Raw genomic sequence first — 18,510 nt, forward strand, 5'->3', positions numbered from 1 at the left:
TGTTATAATAATGGCAAATAATATGCACCCCTTTTGATATTACAGAAATAAAAATGCGTTTATATTCTTTTAATTTAATCCAGACATTGTATAAACCTGCTGTTAAGGTTTGTGCAACCGAAGGTTGACAGTAAATTTATATATATATCCACATACAATGTTATCTATCTAAATAAGTTTAACTGAAACATAAAAGACCGGCCGTAATTGTTTTTATTTACCTAAATGCAGCGTTGATTTTATTTTACACAATAAAGCCTGAAGGGTTCAGAGGTCGAATGTTTAAACGTTCAATAGTAAAATCTTATTGCGTCCACATTCATTCAAAAACGGTAAAATAGTATGATTTAATATCTAATGAAAAACATAAGAATATAGATAATGATTATACTTAGTAGGTATTACAATGCTCTTATAAAAATAAATTATAATAAACAGACTGTATAAATACAAATGAGCAATACTGTTGATAAAATTGATACCAAAGTTGAAAATAAACATGCAATATGTACAGTTGGGTGCATAATATTTAACAATTTAAGGCGCTGTCACTAAATATTTTTAAGTACGTGTACCGCATTGTGGCGTCATTTACTAAATACTACACTTTATAATAACATAAAAAGTAATACGCCCGAAAGGCGTAACCTAACTATATGGACGGACTGTTGATGGACTGGTCAGAGGTATAGACCTCTCACCAAAAAATAAAATAAAAATACAACAAACATAAACTAAAAATGTATATACAAACCTATTAGTACCGCGTTTTTAATTTTGAAAATGTTTCAAAAATTTGTACCTATAAGTTAAACCTAGTATCTAGTTTGATTGCTGCACATGAAAGGCATATATACTTACATCCTAGTCAATAAAGTTATGCTTATAATAGAATAATGCTATAAAACTTAAAAGTAATGGAATGTATTGTATGGATGGGTTTATGTGTTTCTTCAAATAACACGCGCTAAGAGCTTAAAGCCTAAACTTTTAAAGTTAAGTACTGAGTTAGACTATTAAAAAAAGTGATGTCGACTTGTACGAATGAAGAAGGACTAGCGAAAATTTGAAAATACTTAAAACTAAAAATTACTCTCGTGTGGCTTTGTGTTGGGACTAGGCGAGCTTGACATTGCACGGTTATCGTAAGCGTAATCCAAGGCGCTGTCTTCTGCAGGTCTTCGACTGATGGAAGTCGTGCAGGTCGCTGGACTGTGTTCTGAATGGGTCGCCGTACTGATGGGCATGTCAAGGCGAAGATCTGGTTTCGTGTTGGCCTGTCCAGGCGGAGGAATTCCGTTTCCGGGAGATTTGTTCTCGTTTGAATTCTAAAAAATTGGAGTAGGTAGATAATAATCGAACTGTGGACTAAAGGAAGTGGGCTTTCGGCCGTAAACAAAAGTTATTGTGACCGAGATGAAACTCCAATTACTGAGACCACTTACCAAATGGTTTTTTGATGGAAACTTAATGTTGTGACATCAATAAATTAGAATACTAACCTTAGACCTAAGTTTATTACAAAGACTAGCAAATGTGATGTTATTATTTTTCTTCCATTTCCATATTTGGAACGCTATAACGAAAGCGAGAGCGATCAGTACAAAACATGTTAATGTCAAAGTTACTGTGACCATATGTTGTAACTTCTGTACTACCCCTAAAATTTGTCCAATTAGTAGGTATATCATTATAATAATAGTATGCTTTACCTCGTAAGTCATCTTTCCCTCCAGAGCCTTCGTCTTTACGCACGTATCGAACATCGTGAAGATAATCTGAAAATAAGTTGGTTGATGAGTAAAACAGCCAATAGATGCATTAAAACTCAAAAAACAATTAATAAATTAATAACAAAGTTGCAACATGAACTTTTTGCAATTTTGCAATACTCTGGCACACTTTATTGTTCCACATAGCTGACCTATTAAAACAAAACGTGCCTAAAACTATGCGTTGTCGTGTAAGCAAAACATTCGCTGTTTTTAATCTTCTAGTAATTTAACAACAATAAGACATTGGAACCTACTCGCGAACTAATTACATAAATTTGATGCAAATAAATGACATAACCAACAGACATCCGTGGTATTTAATTACCGCTAATTGTGAAATTTTTGCAAAAATAGAATGCAAATTCATATTGGGAGAATGCAAACCACGCACGTATTCTATTATTACCTAATAATGTACTTACCTAGATTATTTTTATCGCAGTTTTAACCATAACTTATGACCACTTGTTAAAGTTATGCTTAAAATTGCGACCTAATTCAAGTTAAAGATTTGCCATTGGTCCCCGTTACTGAAATTATAAAATATAAATTTGCACCCGCATTAAAACGCGACGAAGTAGTTCTTCATTAAGACAACATATTCTGTCTGTGTTAATACAGAGAAAGATGGGGTTCATTGCGTCTAAATAGTGGGTTTGATTTACAGAATCCCCTGTATATATTGGATCTGGTTGGAGTGTGATCCCCAAAAACAATCTCAATTACACAATCAGGCCGCCCCACGAGCGAGTCCCGTAGCTTCTACCAGTGCTGAGATCTCAAACCATAACATGGACGCAAGAAATTTCATTAAAAACGTTAAAAAATGCTTATCTAAAGATCTTTAAATAGACCAAGGAGGTAGTTAACAAGCTTATAAAATTCACAATTGTGATAAACATTGTTTTTAACTCGCCGACATTATAAAGAATTAAAATTTCCAAAAATACTAAGGGCCGGTATTTCCATCCTCGGATAAAGTACCAGATTCGTACCTGCCAAATAACTTATACCGCCCGATATCTTCCGTTTATCTATCTGCGGGTATTTCCATCAGCGTGCTGTATATATTATATACAGTGCGTTTATCTTAGATTGGAACATACGATTTTGCATGCAATGTTATTTCCCTATGTTCCATTTTAAAAAAAACGCATCAACCTGAAGGATATGCGCGGTTCACAACTAAAACAAACGTATTAGAAATTTGCGAGTCACATTTGAACCAGCCTTTATTTTTAGGTTATGTACGTGTACGGTCGAAAGTCGAAGAAAAATTGTTTAATAATAAATAAAATGAATTTAATTATAAGTTATAACAAATGTTCAAAGTGCCCTCCTTCACATTCCAAGCAGTACCCTAACCGATTGCGAAATTCCTGAATACTATTTCGTAAAAACGTAGGATTCATTTGATCACATGCTGTTAGTATTCGGGTTTGTAACTCTTGCACATTCTGAATGGGAACATGATTATAAATTTTCGATTTTAGATATCCCCAAAGGAAAAAGTCATTTGGCGACAGATCGGGAGATCGTGCTGGCCAAGATATTGGACCAAATCTACCGATCCAACGGCCCGGGAATGTTTCATTGAGGAAACTTGTCACTGGTCTCGTAGAATGTGGTGGAGCCCCGTCCATTTGAAACCATGGGTTGTTTATATTCAACTCCTGTAACCGTGGAATAATGCGCGATCTAAGTAATTCGAGAAACTTTGTTGAATTTAGAGTTCCATCGATGAAGAACGGTCCGATTAGAATATTGTTTATTATCCCGGCCCAAACGTTAATTTTAATATTATATTGCGTATGCGTTATGTTGTGTACATGATTATTAGTTTGTGACCAATATCTAATGAAGAAAACGGTATCAGTAAGATTTAATATGGAGATAGGTACCTACCGATAGTTTTGAGAATTTACTGTACCGTTCAGAGAAAAAGATGCTTCATCTGTAAACATTATTTTGTGCAATATTTCCTCATTATTGTTTAACAAATTAAATATTGTTTCGCAAAAGTCTGTGCGTTTTATTTTATCATCATCAAACAGTTGTTGGTGATTTTGAAATTTGTACGACTTGTATTTAAATTTCTTTAGCGTTTTAAACACGGAAGTTCTAGAAATTTCAAATTCCTTGGCCATTAAACTTAGTGATGCTGTTGGGTTTTCTTCAGCATAGCACAAAATTTCTAATTCCAATTCTTCATTAAGGACATGGTTAATTTTTGCCTTTTTTGTGTGAAGATTTGCAACACAGCCATCCCTATCAAATTTTGCTATAACTCTGTGGATCGTTGAAATGGATGGTATTTGTTCGTCAGGATACTGGACTGCAAGTAAATCGCGGACTTGTCTTGTACTGTTTAGGCCTTTGTATAAATTTATAATTGCAATTTTCATTTCTTTAGGCAGCATTTTTGAATTTATTGCAGGGCGGTAGATTTAAAGGTGACAGTAGTACATTGCGCCTACTACCCATTTGAACTACTCCTTCAGGTTGATGCGTTTTTTTTAAAATGGAACATAGGGAAATAGCATTGTATGCATAATCGTATGTTCCAGTCTAAGATAAACTCACTGTATNACTTGTCAAACGTTAATTAAAGGAAGCTGAATATGTACCAAAATCGTGAAGTAAATGCACCGCGTAGAAAAAAAAGAACTGCCAATTTCAGTACATCTGAAAATCGTGTGCTTATGGATTTGGTTATTGAGTACAGGGATGTCCTGGAAAATAAACGCAGTGATGGTGTTACTTGGGCAGAAAAAAATAATTGCTGGGAGAATATTGCCCAACAATTTAATGCAAAATCGGGAATTAATAATCGTACAGCTGAAGGTATATTTAGATACTTATTTTCAATAACATAGTTCAATTCCGTATACAAAATTATGTATCTAACCCACATCTTATTATGGTTTGTTGTAGTATTACGATCGAAATACGAGACACTGAAGAAAGACCTAAGAAAAAATCAGCTAACATAAAAAAACAAATGTTTTTGACTGGTGGAGGTGTAACAAATACACCAGATTACACGGATTTTGAAAAGAAATTGTGAGAAATCATCTTAATATCCGTTGAAGGACTTCCATCTGTAGGAGATAGCGATCCTAAAGTGGATTATGCAGCAGGTAACTTGTCTATTTTTGTCTGTGACCCAATAAAAATTAGCATCATCTCCGTAGCTGGAATTGATAATGACAATCCAATACATCCACCACTGCAAGTGGCCGAACCACCCTATCTAATTGAATTAATAGATACAGATGTAAATGTATTTGATTTTGATGCACCCAACAACACAATAGAGCAACCTCATGTGCAGGAGAATGTGGAACTCACACAAACAGATTCTTCAGTTGCCGTAACTGTTCAGGTAAATCTACCATTGGTGTGCGTGAAAATAAGTAAAGATATATGCATTATTACAGACTAATGAACAAATGCGGCCAAAGTGGAAGCCCGACACTTTAAAAACGAAGAAAAGTGCCCCACTTCATATGAAGAAAAGAGCAACCCCAACAGCTCACGAAAAATTTTCAAAACTGGCAGATGCCAAAAATGAATTGGTACAATTGCAGCACGACCTGCAAAAAACGGATGCTGTATTTAAGGAAAATGAAAATAATTTAAAATTGCAGTTGTTACAAGCAGAAATTAACCTTGCTGTACAACGTCAACAAAATGAAAAAAAAATATTCGAAAAACAACTCAGTTTATTAAACGCTCAAATAGCAGAGCAGGAGTTAAAAACTGAAATCTTGCGCTACAACGCCAAAAAATAATTGTAAAATAGTAATAATAATTATGTAATACTTATTTTATTGTAACGATTTATTAAGTTACAAGTATAATAATTCCATTCTTTTGTTTGTAACATAGTTTCTTACGTTAAAAATATACTTTATAATAAAGTGCCGAAATGATCGATTAAATCTCTTCTAACTTGCTCATTATTTACATCATTCCTTTCTACTGGATTTACATCACCAAGTACAACATCTTGTTCATCAATGGGCCCCTCTTCGGAAAATTCAATGTCATTGTTTAACACAGCTATGTTGTGCAAGACAGCTGTTGCTACAATTGTCTGTTGAACAAGATGAAGCTTACACCGCATACCAACAGACAAGACGGGAAATCTTCGTTTCCACACTCCGAATGTTCTCTCTATTACATTCCTGGTTCTTATTTGAGCTTCGTTAAACAATCTTTCGGCTTCAGTTTGTGGATCAGCCAATGGTGTGATTAAGTACTGTCGCAACGGATAACCACCATCACCTAATATAATACCATGATCAAATTCATTATTTTCTAGGCGCATATGCAAAGATGAATTGTTGAACACAGTACTATCATGTGAAGCACCCGGCCAACGAGCAACAATGTCGGTAATGATTTGTGAAGCGTTACATACGGCTTGTACATTTATAGAAAAATAGCCTTTGCGGCATCTAAAATTCTCCGCACTGTCTCCTCCAGGAGATTGTATTTTGACATGCGTGCAGTCAAGAGCTCCGATTATTCGAGGAAAGCGTGCTATTTCATAAAACTTTTGCTGCGTTTGCCTTATTTCGTTGTCATTCCGTGGTAAGTATATATACCGCTCTCTTATAGCGATGAGGGAAGTACATACTCGTTCTATAATCTTTCCAACAGTAGTTTTATGTATACCAGTTAAATCTCCTACCGCTATATAAAATGAACCAGTGGCAAAGAATCTTAGAGTTATTAATAATTGCTCAATTGGAGCAATAGCATTGTTTCTATTTTAAAAAAAATTGTAAATTATTCATGTCAATATTATGAAATTTTTATTAGATACCTATTTGTTCTATGCACAGAATAAGACCTTCACAGAACAGAAACATAAATGGCGCTAAATTGTCACTGATTACAGCGTTTCCCGTGGTTGTACGGAGAACTATTTATCGCAGACTCAAATATTTTTTTGCAAAACCTGTAATTTTGCTCGTTACAGGAAATATTTTTACCGTCGATTTTATACGTAGGTACACAGGTTTTACACATGTCAATTTTGACTTTTGAAAGATTTAAAATATGAACAAGTTATGTGACCGTAAAAAGTGTTGTGTGGCGGATTGTAACAATAAAATATCAAAAAGGCATCGTTTCCCACATTTTGAAACAGATTGTTTTGTGCATGAAACGCGAAGAGGATTGAAATGTGCTATTATTTCTTTCCTATTTATGCAAGGTAAGTAACAGGTACAAATTGAGGCAGAATTATTACCAACTGTACCTATAGGCGCAAAAGGGTGTAGACTTGAGTTTTATGTACAGATGTAGATACTTATATTGTAATTCGTTTTAGATAATTCAACGCTTCTCAAGTAACCAGTAAGCACCAGGATCAAGTTAACATTTGTTGTCAAAAACTTGTGTGACAATTTGCTGAAACGGTTTTATTACCTCTTGGAACAAATAATTTAGTTCTCAAGATATTTTTTAACAAAAATATGTAGTCCAAACAGCAATTAAAACCAAATATTTCGTAGGACAACTCGTTACGTAAGGATCTTTTTGCAAAGTGTTAACTTCTACAAAGCGTAAGTTGCACTTACTTCTGAGTTTTATATGTAATTTGTAAACATGTAATTTAAGATGTCTGTGTTAAATAATGTAATGTGATTGTATCTAAATACACTTGCAATTTAACAACTGTGTATTCTTTATCTATATTTGTGATTTAGATCGAATTGGGGAAATTACTTCATGGATTTAGAAGCTGGACACCAGATGGCGCTACTCTGATTTTGATGCTTTAGTTCACAGTACACCCACCAGGGTCCGCCAAAATACCATACAAATTTGTAACATTGCTGTTTCTATTCTGAGAAGTTGCAGTCGACATTCAATATGAGTCAATAATTCCAATACTACCGGTTTACTCAATCTAAATCTTCTTCTAAATTCGTCGTCGCTCCATTTGTCAATACTATTTATTCGAGGTCTTATCATATTAGGTCGACGATAGGTCACCTCAAATAATTCTTCGTCATCGGATTCGAATAAATCAAGAAAATCTTGATCCATTTGGAATCTAAAATAGGTTACCTATATCCTTCAAGAAAACATAGTATGTATTTGCATACTTCTACTTACTTACTTTAATTTCTTTCTTCCTATTTAGTATAGGTACGGTTGGTAATTTCGAAAAAAATTTATAAAACGTCTGGAAATTTGACGCAATATATCTTGGGGTTATGTTGATAACTGCAGAAAATCTACCCAATAACTTTATCCAGAGCTTATCCTGCCGATAATACTTAAACGAAGTTCGAAATACCCGAAGTAACGCTAACTGTCGGTTTATCTGGGAGATATCTTATACTTGACTTTATCCCGAGATGGAAATACCGGCCCAGTAAAATTTATTATGGCAGATAAGTACCTACTTATCTACAGACAACATTCATGACAACATTTTTTTCACGTTTTAACAGAACACCTCGAAAAACGTAGTATCATAAAATCTTAAAAAAAGACACAAACAAATAAATTGGGCATGCATCGGTGCTCCCAAAAATGTAAAAGTATTTTGGATGCCGTTCAATGCTGTTCGTCAAAACTTTTCGTTTTCGAGATATTCCCGGCTAAAATTTTGATCCCACCTATAGATATGTCTCGTCCAGGCCTCCTTCCGATTCCGACACTTTGTTCTTGGGATGTTAGGATACCCGATCTCCATAAAAGATCAAAGAAAAATACTGCGAAACAATTCCTCTCGTTAAGACGTTATTAGAGAATTTTAACACCCAATTCCCGAAATAGTGGAACTTAGCTAACCTTTTTTCTATATAAATTCGGCCGCACAATATTTCAATATGGGGGAAGAAATAGCAAACCAAAATCCATATGTAATAGATGCAGTAATGAATAAACGAAAACTGTAAGTTTATGTATCTTTTAAATTAATTAATAAAGCCGAGAATAAAGCAAATTTGCTTCTTCATCATCGAGCTTATTTTGGCAATTAAATTGCATATTATACGATTTTGATATCTCTTCAAAAAACTCTGTGAGATATCGAATTAACGTCTTGAGCATCTTGTTTAGACGTTTTTCTTGTATAAATAATAGGTAATCTTGAAATTGTTTGGTCAATTCCGGTCGGTTACGGACTTTCACGTGCGCAAATAGAATTATAAAGATCTTTTTTCTATTTCGGTGTCACAATGATGATTTTGTACAACTGTTTTCGGCCTAAAACAGCTGTACAAAGACAGTGATTATAGTCGTTTTTTTTTGGTAACTCATCTCTTAAGTTTGCAGTTACTAGTTAGTACAAGTAGGTACTTCGTTGGGTACTTCCATGTTTGAACTTCAAAATGTCAGTCTTACAGTCTTTCTCATACAGAAGAGCCTTCGCGATCGAGTTTCTATCGTATCCACAGAAGCTTTCGAAGCTGGTTTTTTTAGGTGAATATTTCGAGGAGAGAAGATTATTTTCCGATAGCGAATATTTCGAAAGGTGGAATATACAAATAACCTTTCGGATGCAAACTTATCGAGAAATGAGAATGGAGGGGCTAATTTTCAGTTGCGATTTTGCGAAGCTTCCTACAATTGGACCCTAGATTGGAGCTACACATGTGATACAATATTAAACAGTATATAATAATATACCTGTATGTAAATAACACAAATAGGTATATACACTTGTTTATTATCCAAAGGTAAACAATTTATTTTAATCTAAGCATTCATTATCGTATGCTGGTTATCACGTATATTTCGTAGGTAAATATTTACGCGCTTAAAATATGTTATCTGGTATCTCTATAGTAGGTATTAAGGATTTCTCATCCGCCAAGAGATAAACATTGAGATCATGACTGAAAGGAACAATTACAATAATTATAGGGAGAAATATCGTTCCAACTAACGTTTATTATAAAGAATGTTTTCTATGGCGATCGATTTCGGGTAGTTATATCCCATCGTCAGGCTAAGCTGAAATATTTGAGCAATTCATAAATCATGAACAATTACAGGTCATGGATAAGCAGTGTAAGGTTTTTCATATTCTAACCCAATCTTCAAACTATTATTGAAATTGATTTTGATTATAGCAATAAATTATTAGCAGCAATTAATCTGTTTACTCGCAATACCTGTAACGGAAGCCACATACAGGTGCCCCAACAAAAGTGGGCATCGAAGAGGGGCATTATCCATATTCTCGAGCCTAGAACTCCATGGCTTTGGTTCAATAAAAAAGAAATAATCGGCTGTTATTTTGTTGGCGCATGATGCATGAATCTTGTAATAAAACATAATTTAATGAAATATACACCCCGGACCCCCACCCAGTCTATCAGCGTATGTACGTTTTCAAACATGTCTGTTCGTGATCGACATCAAAATTAATGCAAAATTTGAGAAGAATGGAATGAGCTTTCAGTTTCTAAAGGGGTGGCAATTTCAAATCAGGGGACGAGAAAAATCACAATTGGTTCCCCTTAATTCAAGCCAGTTTCGAGCATATCCTTAAACGTTTATTATAAACATGTTCTGACAGGTTCATAATTTAAAAAAAAGTACCATTTAATTCGGGAATAGGACACCTAATTAGCACCTAATTAGTACCTAATTATAGTTAGTTCACTTTTCATTTTCTTGGGTTTTTGAGGTAGTGTTCTGCTGAGTTCATATGAACCTGGCAAAACATGTAATAATTTTTTTAAAAAAGGAGCATTTAATTCGGGAATAGGGCACTTAATTAGCACCTAATTAGCACCTAAATATGCAATATGTTTGATTGTGTTCTGCTGACCTTGCTCTGCTAGGTTAATGGACATGTCCATCTGTGGACTGGATAACTCACTAACGGTTTCGAATTTTCCAATTCTGTTTTTAGCAATAGGTATAGACAATGGTCGGGGACTAATGGCCGTTTGCACCGACAAATTTAAGTGGAGCTTAGCTTAAGCGTAGCTTAAAATCCATGGCAACCATTGTCTCAATAATCGTTGCCATGGATTTTAAGCTTAAGCTAAGCTCCGCTTAAATTTGTCGGTGCAAACGGGCATAAGTGATTAAATTTTGGTCAATATTCGCAGTTTATTGACAGTAGTGATAGGTACTGTGGGACTAATGTGCCCCAATCTAGATTGGCGTACTCGAAGGTGCACTAGTTCGCCAACGTGTCAAAATGTGACCAGACCCCGGGTTATGAATGGGCTACAGCTGGGCTACAGCCCAGGGCGCCACTTTCGGAAGGGCAAGATGTGAGTACTTTTTCAACGGTTGTGGTAAAAAGTTTCTTTCTGCCAGTGGGACATTCCTCTCCTCTGCGGTTCTTGGGGCATTTTGTTTCAAAATCAATACAGATAAATAACCCTATCAAGCTCGATCACTAAGTACGCAATTCAACTATTATTTAAACATTAGACACAGGGCAGAGCGCTAAAAACATAGCCCGGGGCCTGAATGTGACACTTGTGGCTAAATAACGACTTTTTTAAAGTTGAAAACGCCAACTAAATTTACAGATTTAAGTAATCGATAACGAAATCACAAAAAAAATTAAGTATACAACATTCTTCAGATCAAGGTTTTAGTATGGCAAGTAAAATTAAAATCATCTTGATAATCTCATTGTCTCTATTTTTAAACAACGACCTCTTTTCATACCTACCAAATATGCAAACAAAATTTTACAAAAATCGGTAGAGTCGTTTCGGAGAAGTGCGACCACCAACACCGATACTTCAATTAAAAAGAAATTAATTGAAAAACCAAATACAGGAATCCGAATCAAACAAAATCTCGATTATGTCGATCGGTCTGTCGGTCTGTATGCCTGTGCTCTCATTTCCGGCAAAACGGCTGAACCGATGGGAACCAAATTTTGTACACATATTCTTAGACATGAAATATCAGCATCAATAGTTTCTTCATGTTTTTTTATCCAGAGGGTGAGATTCGAGGATGGGTTACTTCATATTCTTCAAGGCTTATTTGCCTCATTATTGTGAAAGAACAAAAATTAGCGTAAGAAAGATTTGAGTGCATTTTTACCTAAATAGACAACAGCTTAGGTGTAACTTTTATATCCATTGCAGTTTCTGGGAAGCAACAAAGTATTCATTTTGTTATGGAAGCGGTGAGAAAAATACAAAAGACAAAAAAAACTAAGAAAAAAAATACTGTGCATTTTTACGTGAAAATCAGTGGTCTAGATATACTTTTCATATCCATTATAGTTTTTGTACTGTTAAATTGAGCATATTTTACACATGACAAGATTTTTAACGTATTCATCCGTGTGGAGGGCTAGGGGCAAATCGAGGGGCAAATTCAAATTGGAAAATTTCATTAATTTTTCACTAATGGCCTTTTATACCGTCAAATGGAACTTAAGTTCAACTTAAGGTGAAGGCTTTACTGTTAAGGTGCAAATGGGCACAAAATAGTCAATCTGATGTTTTACCATAGTCGCCCATGCAAATTTAATAAAAAAAAAGGTGCCAAATTTGATATTGCAGTTCAATGGAAATTTTAAGGGTTGTTAAGGGTGTACCCAAAAACCTACCCAAAGCGTTGGCTTATTTATCTGATTTTATTCCGATATATACGCGTTGATTCGCTTTACTGAAAAATTGTACAGAGGCAAATTGTGTAACTCTTCAAACGAATCATTTTCGTCCCTAGCTTTATATTGTAGGTTAATTGATAATGGGTGTTATAAACAAAGTACGTTGATAATACTCGAGACGTTTTTTATTGCAACTATTTATTTACGTCACTAGCGCATGTGACGGCTCACAAATAACCAAATCACGGTTTCATTAATTTTCAAAATTGATTTGGTCACAAACGAAAAGTGAAAAGAGGTTTAGGCACGGAATTTTTATTAATGTACAGCGACCTATCACAAAGGGACGCGCCACGTTTGAAGAATGTTGTTTTTTTTATTCAAACACGCGTCTTGAACACGTAATTAAATATTTTACCACAACTAATTATAAATATGAAATCATCCAAGGTGTAGTAATATGTATCTACAAATTTATTCTGTTGGGTTTTTTTTAATACCTAATTAAATCCTGGATTGTTCGTCAACCAGAAACATATTGGTACGGCCATCCCGCACTTATCGCGGCATGTTAGTTATGTAAATCATGCAATAACGATTCAGAAAAAAAGGTTTTACCTTGACAATCCTTGATGCAATTAGTAGGGTCGTAATTGTGGGTGCTTTGATTACAAATCTGCGAGCAAGGGTGGCATTGGTTGTCGTAATTTGAGCAATACTCTTGCATTTGGCAAAATCTCGCGCCACATTTCGGCCCCGTTAGTGTCAAATCTGACTTTACTTCAAATATAAAACAAGTAACAACTAATAAAAACACTAAACACTTCATTTTAACAAATTTCTTTTACATTATTATTGCAAACTAATTTTGTACTAATATTACGTTTAATCACTTTTGAATCACATATTAATTGCGGTTAAAATTTTTTCTTTAATTTCACATCGCGGATTTTTCGAATTTAGTGGTATTTTAGACACCTTTCGGATTTCTTTTGAAAATCAACAGGTGTATGGCTTTTGAATTCGACTAAGTGACTTAACTATACGTGCGCGTACACCTGAGTGAGTCATTGTACAAATGAATTCAGGTGAGACGTCCGTAAAGCTACTTGGAATACGGTTTATAATTGCGGTTTACGGCTACCTTAGAAACAGGTATTCTATCCCTTCCTTTTCCCCTTTTCATTTTTTAATTGTTTTACAACATGGCAGCGGCATACCATAGTAATTTAACACTGAATAGTAAGTTTCGAGTTTTCGATTACATTTACGGTACAGGTACTTTGTTGCATCCACATCAAAGAGAATTTATATATTTTTTTAATTCGAAGGGACTTTTGGTATCCCTTATGCAATAGCTACCTTTTTTACCTGGCTATCCGAGGTATAAAAATATTCTCACAGCGGGATAGGGAGGGTTTTACCTAACTCTTAGCAGTTGTAAAACAATGTTCAATTGAGATACATAAAGAACAAATTGCATCATTGTAATAGGTATTCGATATTATGTACTGCATCTACATCAATCAGTTTAAAATTCAATTAGCACTACTAAAACACTCCCATTTAAATATGTAGGTACATCTTGCCCATGGTAGATACAGTTTTATGTGCGTGTGTTTTTAGTTTCAATTGTTTAGTACCGTATTTTATATTTATACAAAACAATAAAATTATTAAGCGCCAAGAAAGTACTGCAAGGTTTAAAGGGGCGTCGATGGTGTCTGTCTGTCTGTGAACACGATAACTGGCATTTGGCAAAAGCTTGGTAGTCCAGTGGCCTTACCCTTCAAACCTTGCGTCAAATGCGGTAGTTCTGATTTTTTGCCGACTTGTTTAGGATGTTGACCCAATGAATAATCCAAGTTTTTGACCGCGGGCGCCGAACGCAACTTTGTCAAAAATCGAAGAAGCCGCGGAATTTTCAACTTTTAGAGTGATAGAGTCTGTGATAAGCTAAATATAGGGGCCCAAATGGGGGAGGGGATATGTGACACTACTACTTAGGTAACGAATTTGCAGTCTGGCAAAAATTTGGTAGGTTTCATATGTGGAATATCCAATTAATTGAACTTATACTTTGGATTCAATACAAAACAATCTGACTTATCTCCAATGAGTCTATTTTTCAGTTTTTCAGTCACCAAACATATTTTCCATGTCAACAAAACAATCATACTATTTTTTTTATATTTAATATTTATTTCCATAGTTGCACTTCAGGTTGAGCATCCAGTCACTAGAATCCAGCTGTGGGCTTTCTTACTGGCTTCGTGTAAACCCGACATAAGCGTCTGTTAAATTCCTTTTAGGATCTTTTCTGAAATTGCTCTAAAGTCGTTTAACATCTAGTTCAAGTTCGTCTCTTGTTTAGATTCAGCTTCACAATAAATTCTCCTCAATACCCTTCGTACCTTTCCATTTCTTCCAGTGCCAGATTCCCATCAAAATTTCCTAAAATGTATTGTTCATCTCAAGTTCCTCTTTTGTATGGTATAAGTCTCCGAAGCCGCACCACCAACCGTAGTAGGCAAAAGGCGGTGGTGAAACCAGCGCGAAAACTGGGTTATTGAGGTCATAATTTCAAACAGTTCCAAGATTGGGCTATTTCAAAAGTTACAGTCCTTTGAATTTTCTTTCGAAATTGGTTTCTAGTCTATAACTTTTGATTGAGAACTCTGATCGAAAAAGTACGAATTGTTTCGGATTCTACGCTCCAAAATTAATAAGAAAAAGTGTTTTCCCGAGAAATTTTGGTGTAGTCGATTTTTGGTAAAAAAAGGAAGGTTATACACTGCCTTTTTTTAGGCCCGAAAAAAAAATTGTCTCAGATGGACCCGGAAAAAAAATTTTCTTATCGAATGTGGCCTGTAGAATCCATAATTTCAAACAGTTCCAAGATTGGGCTGCTAGATCAAAAGTTACAGCCCTTTGAATTTTTTTTTAAATTGGTTTCTAGTCTATAACTTATGATTGAGAAGTCTAATCGAAAAAGTACGAATTGTTTTGGATTCTACGCCCCAAAATTAATAAGAAAAAGTGTTTTCCCAAGAAATTTTGGTGTAGTCGATTTTTGGTAAAAAAGGAAGGTTATACACTGCCTTTTTTTGAGGCCCGAAAAAAAAATTGTCACAGATCGACCCGGAAAACAAATTTTCTTATCGAATGTGGCCTGTAGAATCCATAATTTCAAACAGTTCCAAGATTGGGCTACTAGATCAAAAGTTACAGCCCTTTGAATTTTTTTTGAAATTGGTTTCTAGTCTATAACATATGGCGTGGCGTGTTGAAGAAAATATACTGTACAAATATGTACAACAGCAATATCCGGAACTTCAGTCAGAGGCGAATCATTGGAAAATTGTGGTACCCAAGCCAGCACGAAGGCAACTATTAGCTCGTTATCACGATCATCCTACAGCAGGACACGTCGGTGTCTACAAGACGTATTGGAAGCTATGTGAGCAACATTATTGGCCTAAAATGAAGGACGATGTGGTTAAGTATATTAAAAATTGCACCATCTGTGCTGAGTACAAACCCGACCAATTACGCGCAGCTGGATTAATGGGAGACAGGCCAAAAATCAAGAAACCCTGGCAAATGATTAGCTTAGATTTCATCGGCCCATTTCCAAGATCGAACCGGGGATACAAATATGTGTTAGTCGTCACTGATTACTTCAGTAAGTATGTGGTAACTTTTCCATTACGTAACGCCACAGCAAAACAGTTAGTTAACTGCATCGAAGAGGGCATTTTCTTAGTATATGGTACCCCCCAATTTAATATTTGTGACAACGGGGTGCAAATGAAGTCAAAAGAATTCCAGCAAGTATGTAAGGACTATAGAGCTCAGATCTTTTACACAGCCCTATATTATCCAAGAGCCAACCCCACAGAAAGGGTCAACAGAGTTATCAAGACAATGATAGCTTCTTATATTAAAGGTGACCAGAAGAAGTGGTGTAAGAATCTCGCTGCAGTGACCTGCGCCATACGAACTTCTCGACATGAAATAACAGAAGCAACCCCTTATTTCATCAATTTTGGAAGGGAGCATAAACTGTATGGTAAGGATTTCGAAAATCAGGTTCCCGAGGATGCTATCAATGCTAATCAATTAATAGAACAACGACAGATAGGTTACAGGAAAATGTTCGATCGTGTTAGGGAACGATTAAAATCGGCCCGCGAGCACAATGCTCAAACTTACAATCTTCGACGTCGACATGTCGAGTACACCGTAGGACAAAAGGTTTGGAGGAGGAATAAAGCCCTATCTGATGCAACAGCAGACTTTAATTCAAAATTAGCACCGAAGTACATTGGGCCATTCATTATAAAACGGAAGACCGGCTACTGTACGTATGAACTTCAAGATGACCATAATAAATCAAAAGGCATGTGGCATGTACAAGATTTAAAACCCCATTATTCTCATGAAAATGGATAGATGTGTTGGTAATTAATGTTTTTTGTTGACGTCTTTGGCTTTCTTTTAGGCATTTATGTCTTGTCCAGTGTCTAGGTATGATTGAGAAGTCTAATCGAAAAAGTACGAATTGTTTTGGATTCTACGCACCAAAATTAATAAGAAAAAGTGTTTTCCCGAGAAATTTTGGTGTAGTCGATTTTTGGTAAAAAAGGAAGGTACACTGCCTTTTTTTGAGGCCCGAAAAAAAAATTGTCACAGATCGACCCGGAAAACAAATTTTCATATAGAATGTGGCCTGTAGAATCCATAATTTCAAACAGTTCCGAGATTGGGCTATTAGATCAAAAGTTACAGCCCTTTTAAATTTTCTTTCAAAATTGGTTTCTAGTCCATAACTTTTGATTGAAGAAAAAGTGTTTTCCCGAGAAATTTTGGAGTAGTCGATTTTTGGTAAAAAACGGAAGGTTAAGTATTCAAATACTATGCGAAGTATTCGAATACTTCTCAAAGTATTCAAATACCTTGCGAAGTATTCGAATACTTTACGAAGTATCCAAATACTTTGCGAAGTATTCGAATACTAAATATTTGTGAAAGTATTTGAGTTACAAATACAAATAGGTACTGCTTCCATAAAAGTATTTAATTACAAAGTATTTGAATACTTCAAAGGCTTTGAATACTAAAAAGTATTTACAAAATCGAATACTGCCCAGCTCTGTTAGACGGTAGGTATAATAAGAAAAAACACATGAAAATATGATTATATGTAAATTTGAATTTACAAAATAAACGGTGGGTACGGCGACAATCGGCGGCATGATACGGTAACTCGAGCGTCACCCAAAGATTCGTAAACCCTACTTCTGGCCAAGGTCGGAGATTCCAGAAAACAGGAGGACGTACACTGGGGAATAATCTAAAACAGAATTACAGCACACCGCCGCGACTTCCCAAAGCGGAAACGCAGAATTTAACTATCGGTATCTAGCGGGAAACAAACCAAAGGAAAGACAACTCCCTTTACAACTAACGGAATGAAAATATAAAATTGAACATCGACAGATAATAATAATAATCATAAGAAGTTTATTAGAGCTATGAATAAAAGAAAGAGAGATCAAAAAAGCAGTCATTGTGTTACCTTATATAGACTTCTCAAAAATGTGCAAATGGAACTCGGATTTTCCAGCTGGCCGGCGCACTCGGGTGATAACTTTCAAAATTAAAACTTCTTTCGTTAATTTCGTCGCTTCTGGTCATCATCAAAATCCGGGACCGGTTCCAAAACTCATGCGAGATAAGTGTGCTACATTTGACACTAGACACAATCTCATCAGACGAGGTTTGCTGCAACATATCTGATTAGCTATCGGTATTTATGCTCACTGAAATGGCCGGGCTGAAATTTACAACTTCAGTAGTCCAGTAAGGCCCATTGTTAATTGAAATTTTTGAGTCCAACGACAGGTTATTTTCTCAGCTTTATCTACGTGTAAGCGAGCAACCTTACCGGTTTCTATACTAGTTTTAACTAAAATAGGCCAATGAAAATCCGTCGCGCACTTACGGACGAAGCGGCTTTTTTCGCTCACATTGATTTAAATAGGAAAACATTCACTTGGACGAAGCGCGGATTATCGACGTATTAAAATCAATGTGAGCGAAAAAGGCCTTTCCCCGCGCCGCGCCGCGCATACGTGCGCGACGGTCTTAACGATATTA

General features: G+C 35.5%; 1 protein-coding gene across 1 annotated transcript; it reads right to left on the bottom strand.

The window, feature by feature from the left end:
- Positions 1–62: 62 nt before the first annotated feature.
- LOC116170811 (protein grindelwald) lies at positions 63–13,454 on the bottom strand. The gene is made up of 4 exons (XM_031487331.1): positions 12,967–13,454; positions 1,713–1,778; positions 1,503–1,660; positions 63–1,328 (listed from the first exon to the last, which is right to left on the bottom strand). Exons 1-4 carry the CDS (start codon positions 13,175–13,177, stop codon positions 1,083–1,085), a joined length of 681 nt encoding a protein of 226 aa, XP_031343191.1. The 5' UTR covers positions 13,178–13,454; the 3' UTR covers positions 63–1,082.
- Between the last annotated feature and the right edge of the window lie 5,056 nt (positions 13,455–18,510).

This window comes from Photinus pyralis, unplaced genomic scaffold (genome assembly GCF_008802855.1).
Source record: "Photinus pyralis isolate 1611_PpyrPB1 unplaced genomic scaffold, Ppyr1.3 Ppyr1.4_LG5, whole genome shotgun sequence".
NCBI lineage: Eukaryota > Metazoa > Arthropoda > Insecta > Coleoptera > Lampyridae > Photinus > Photinus pyralis.

Bases quoted from the DNA above. Each gene is read 5' to 3' on its own strand.
- LOC116170811 (XM_031487331.1), bottom strand. From the start codon at position 13,177: ATGAAGTGTTTAGTGTTTTTATTAGTTGTTACTTGTTTTATATTTGAA. The intron at 1,779-12,966 runs GTAAAACCTTTT...ACTTATTTTCAG, and splicing joins TTGCATCAAGGATTGTCAAG to ATTATCTTCACGATGTTCGA. The intron at 1,661-1,712 runs GTAAAGCATACT...GACAAATTTTAG, and splicing joins AGGGAAAGATGACTTACGAG to GGGTAGTACAGAAGTTACAA.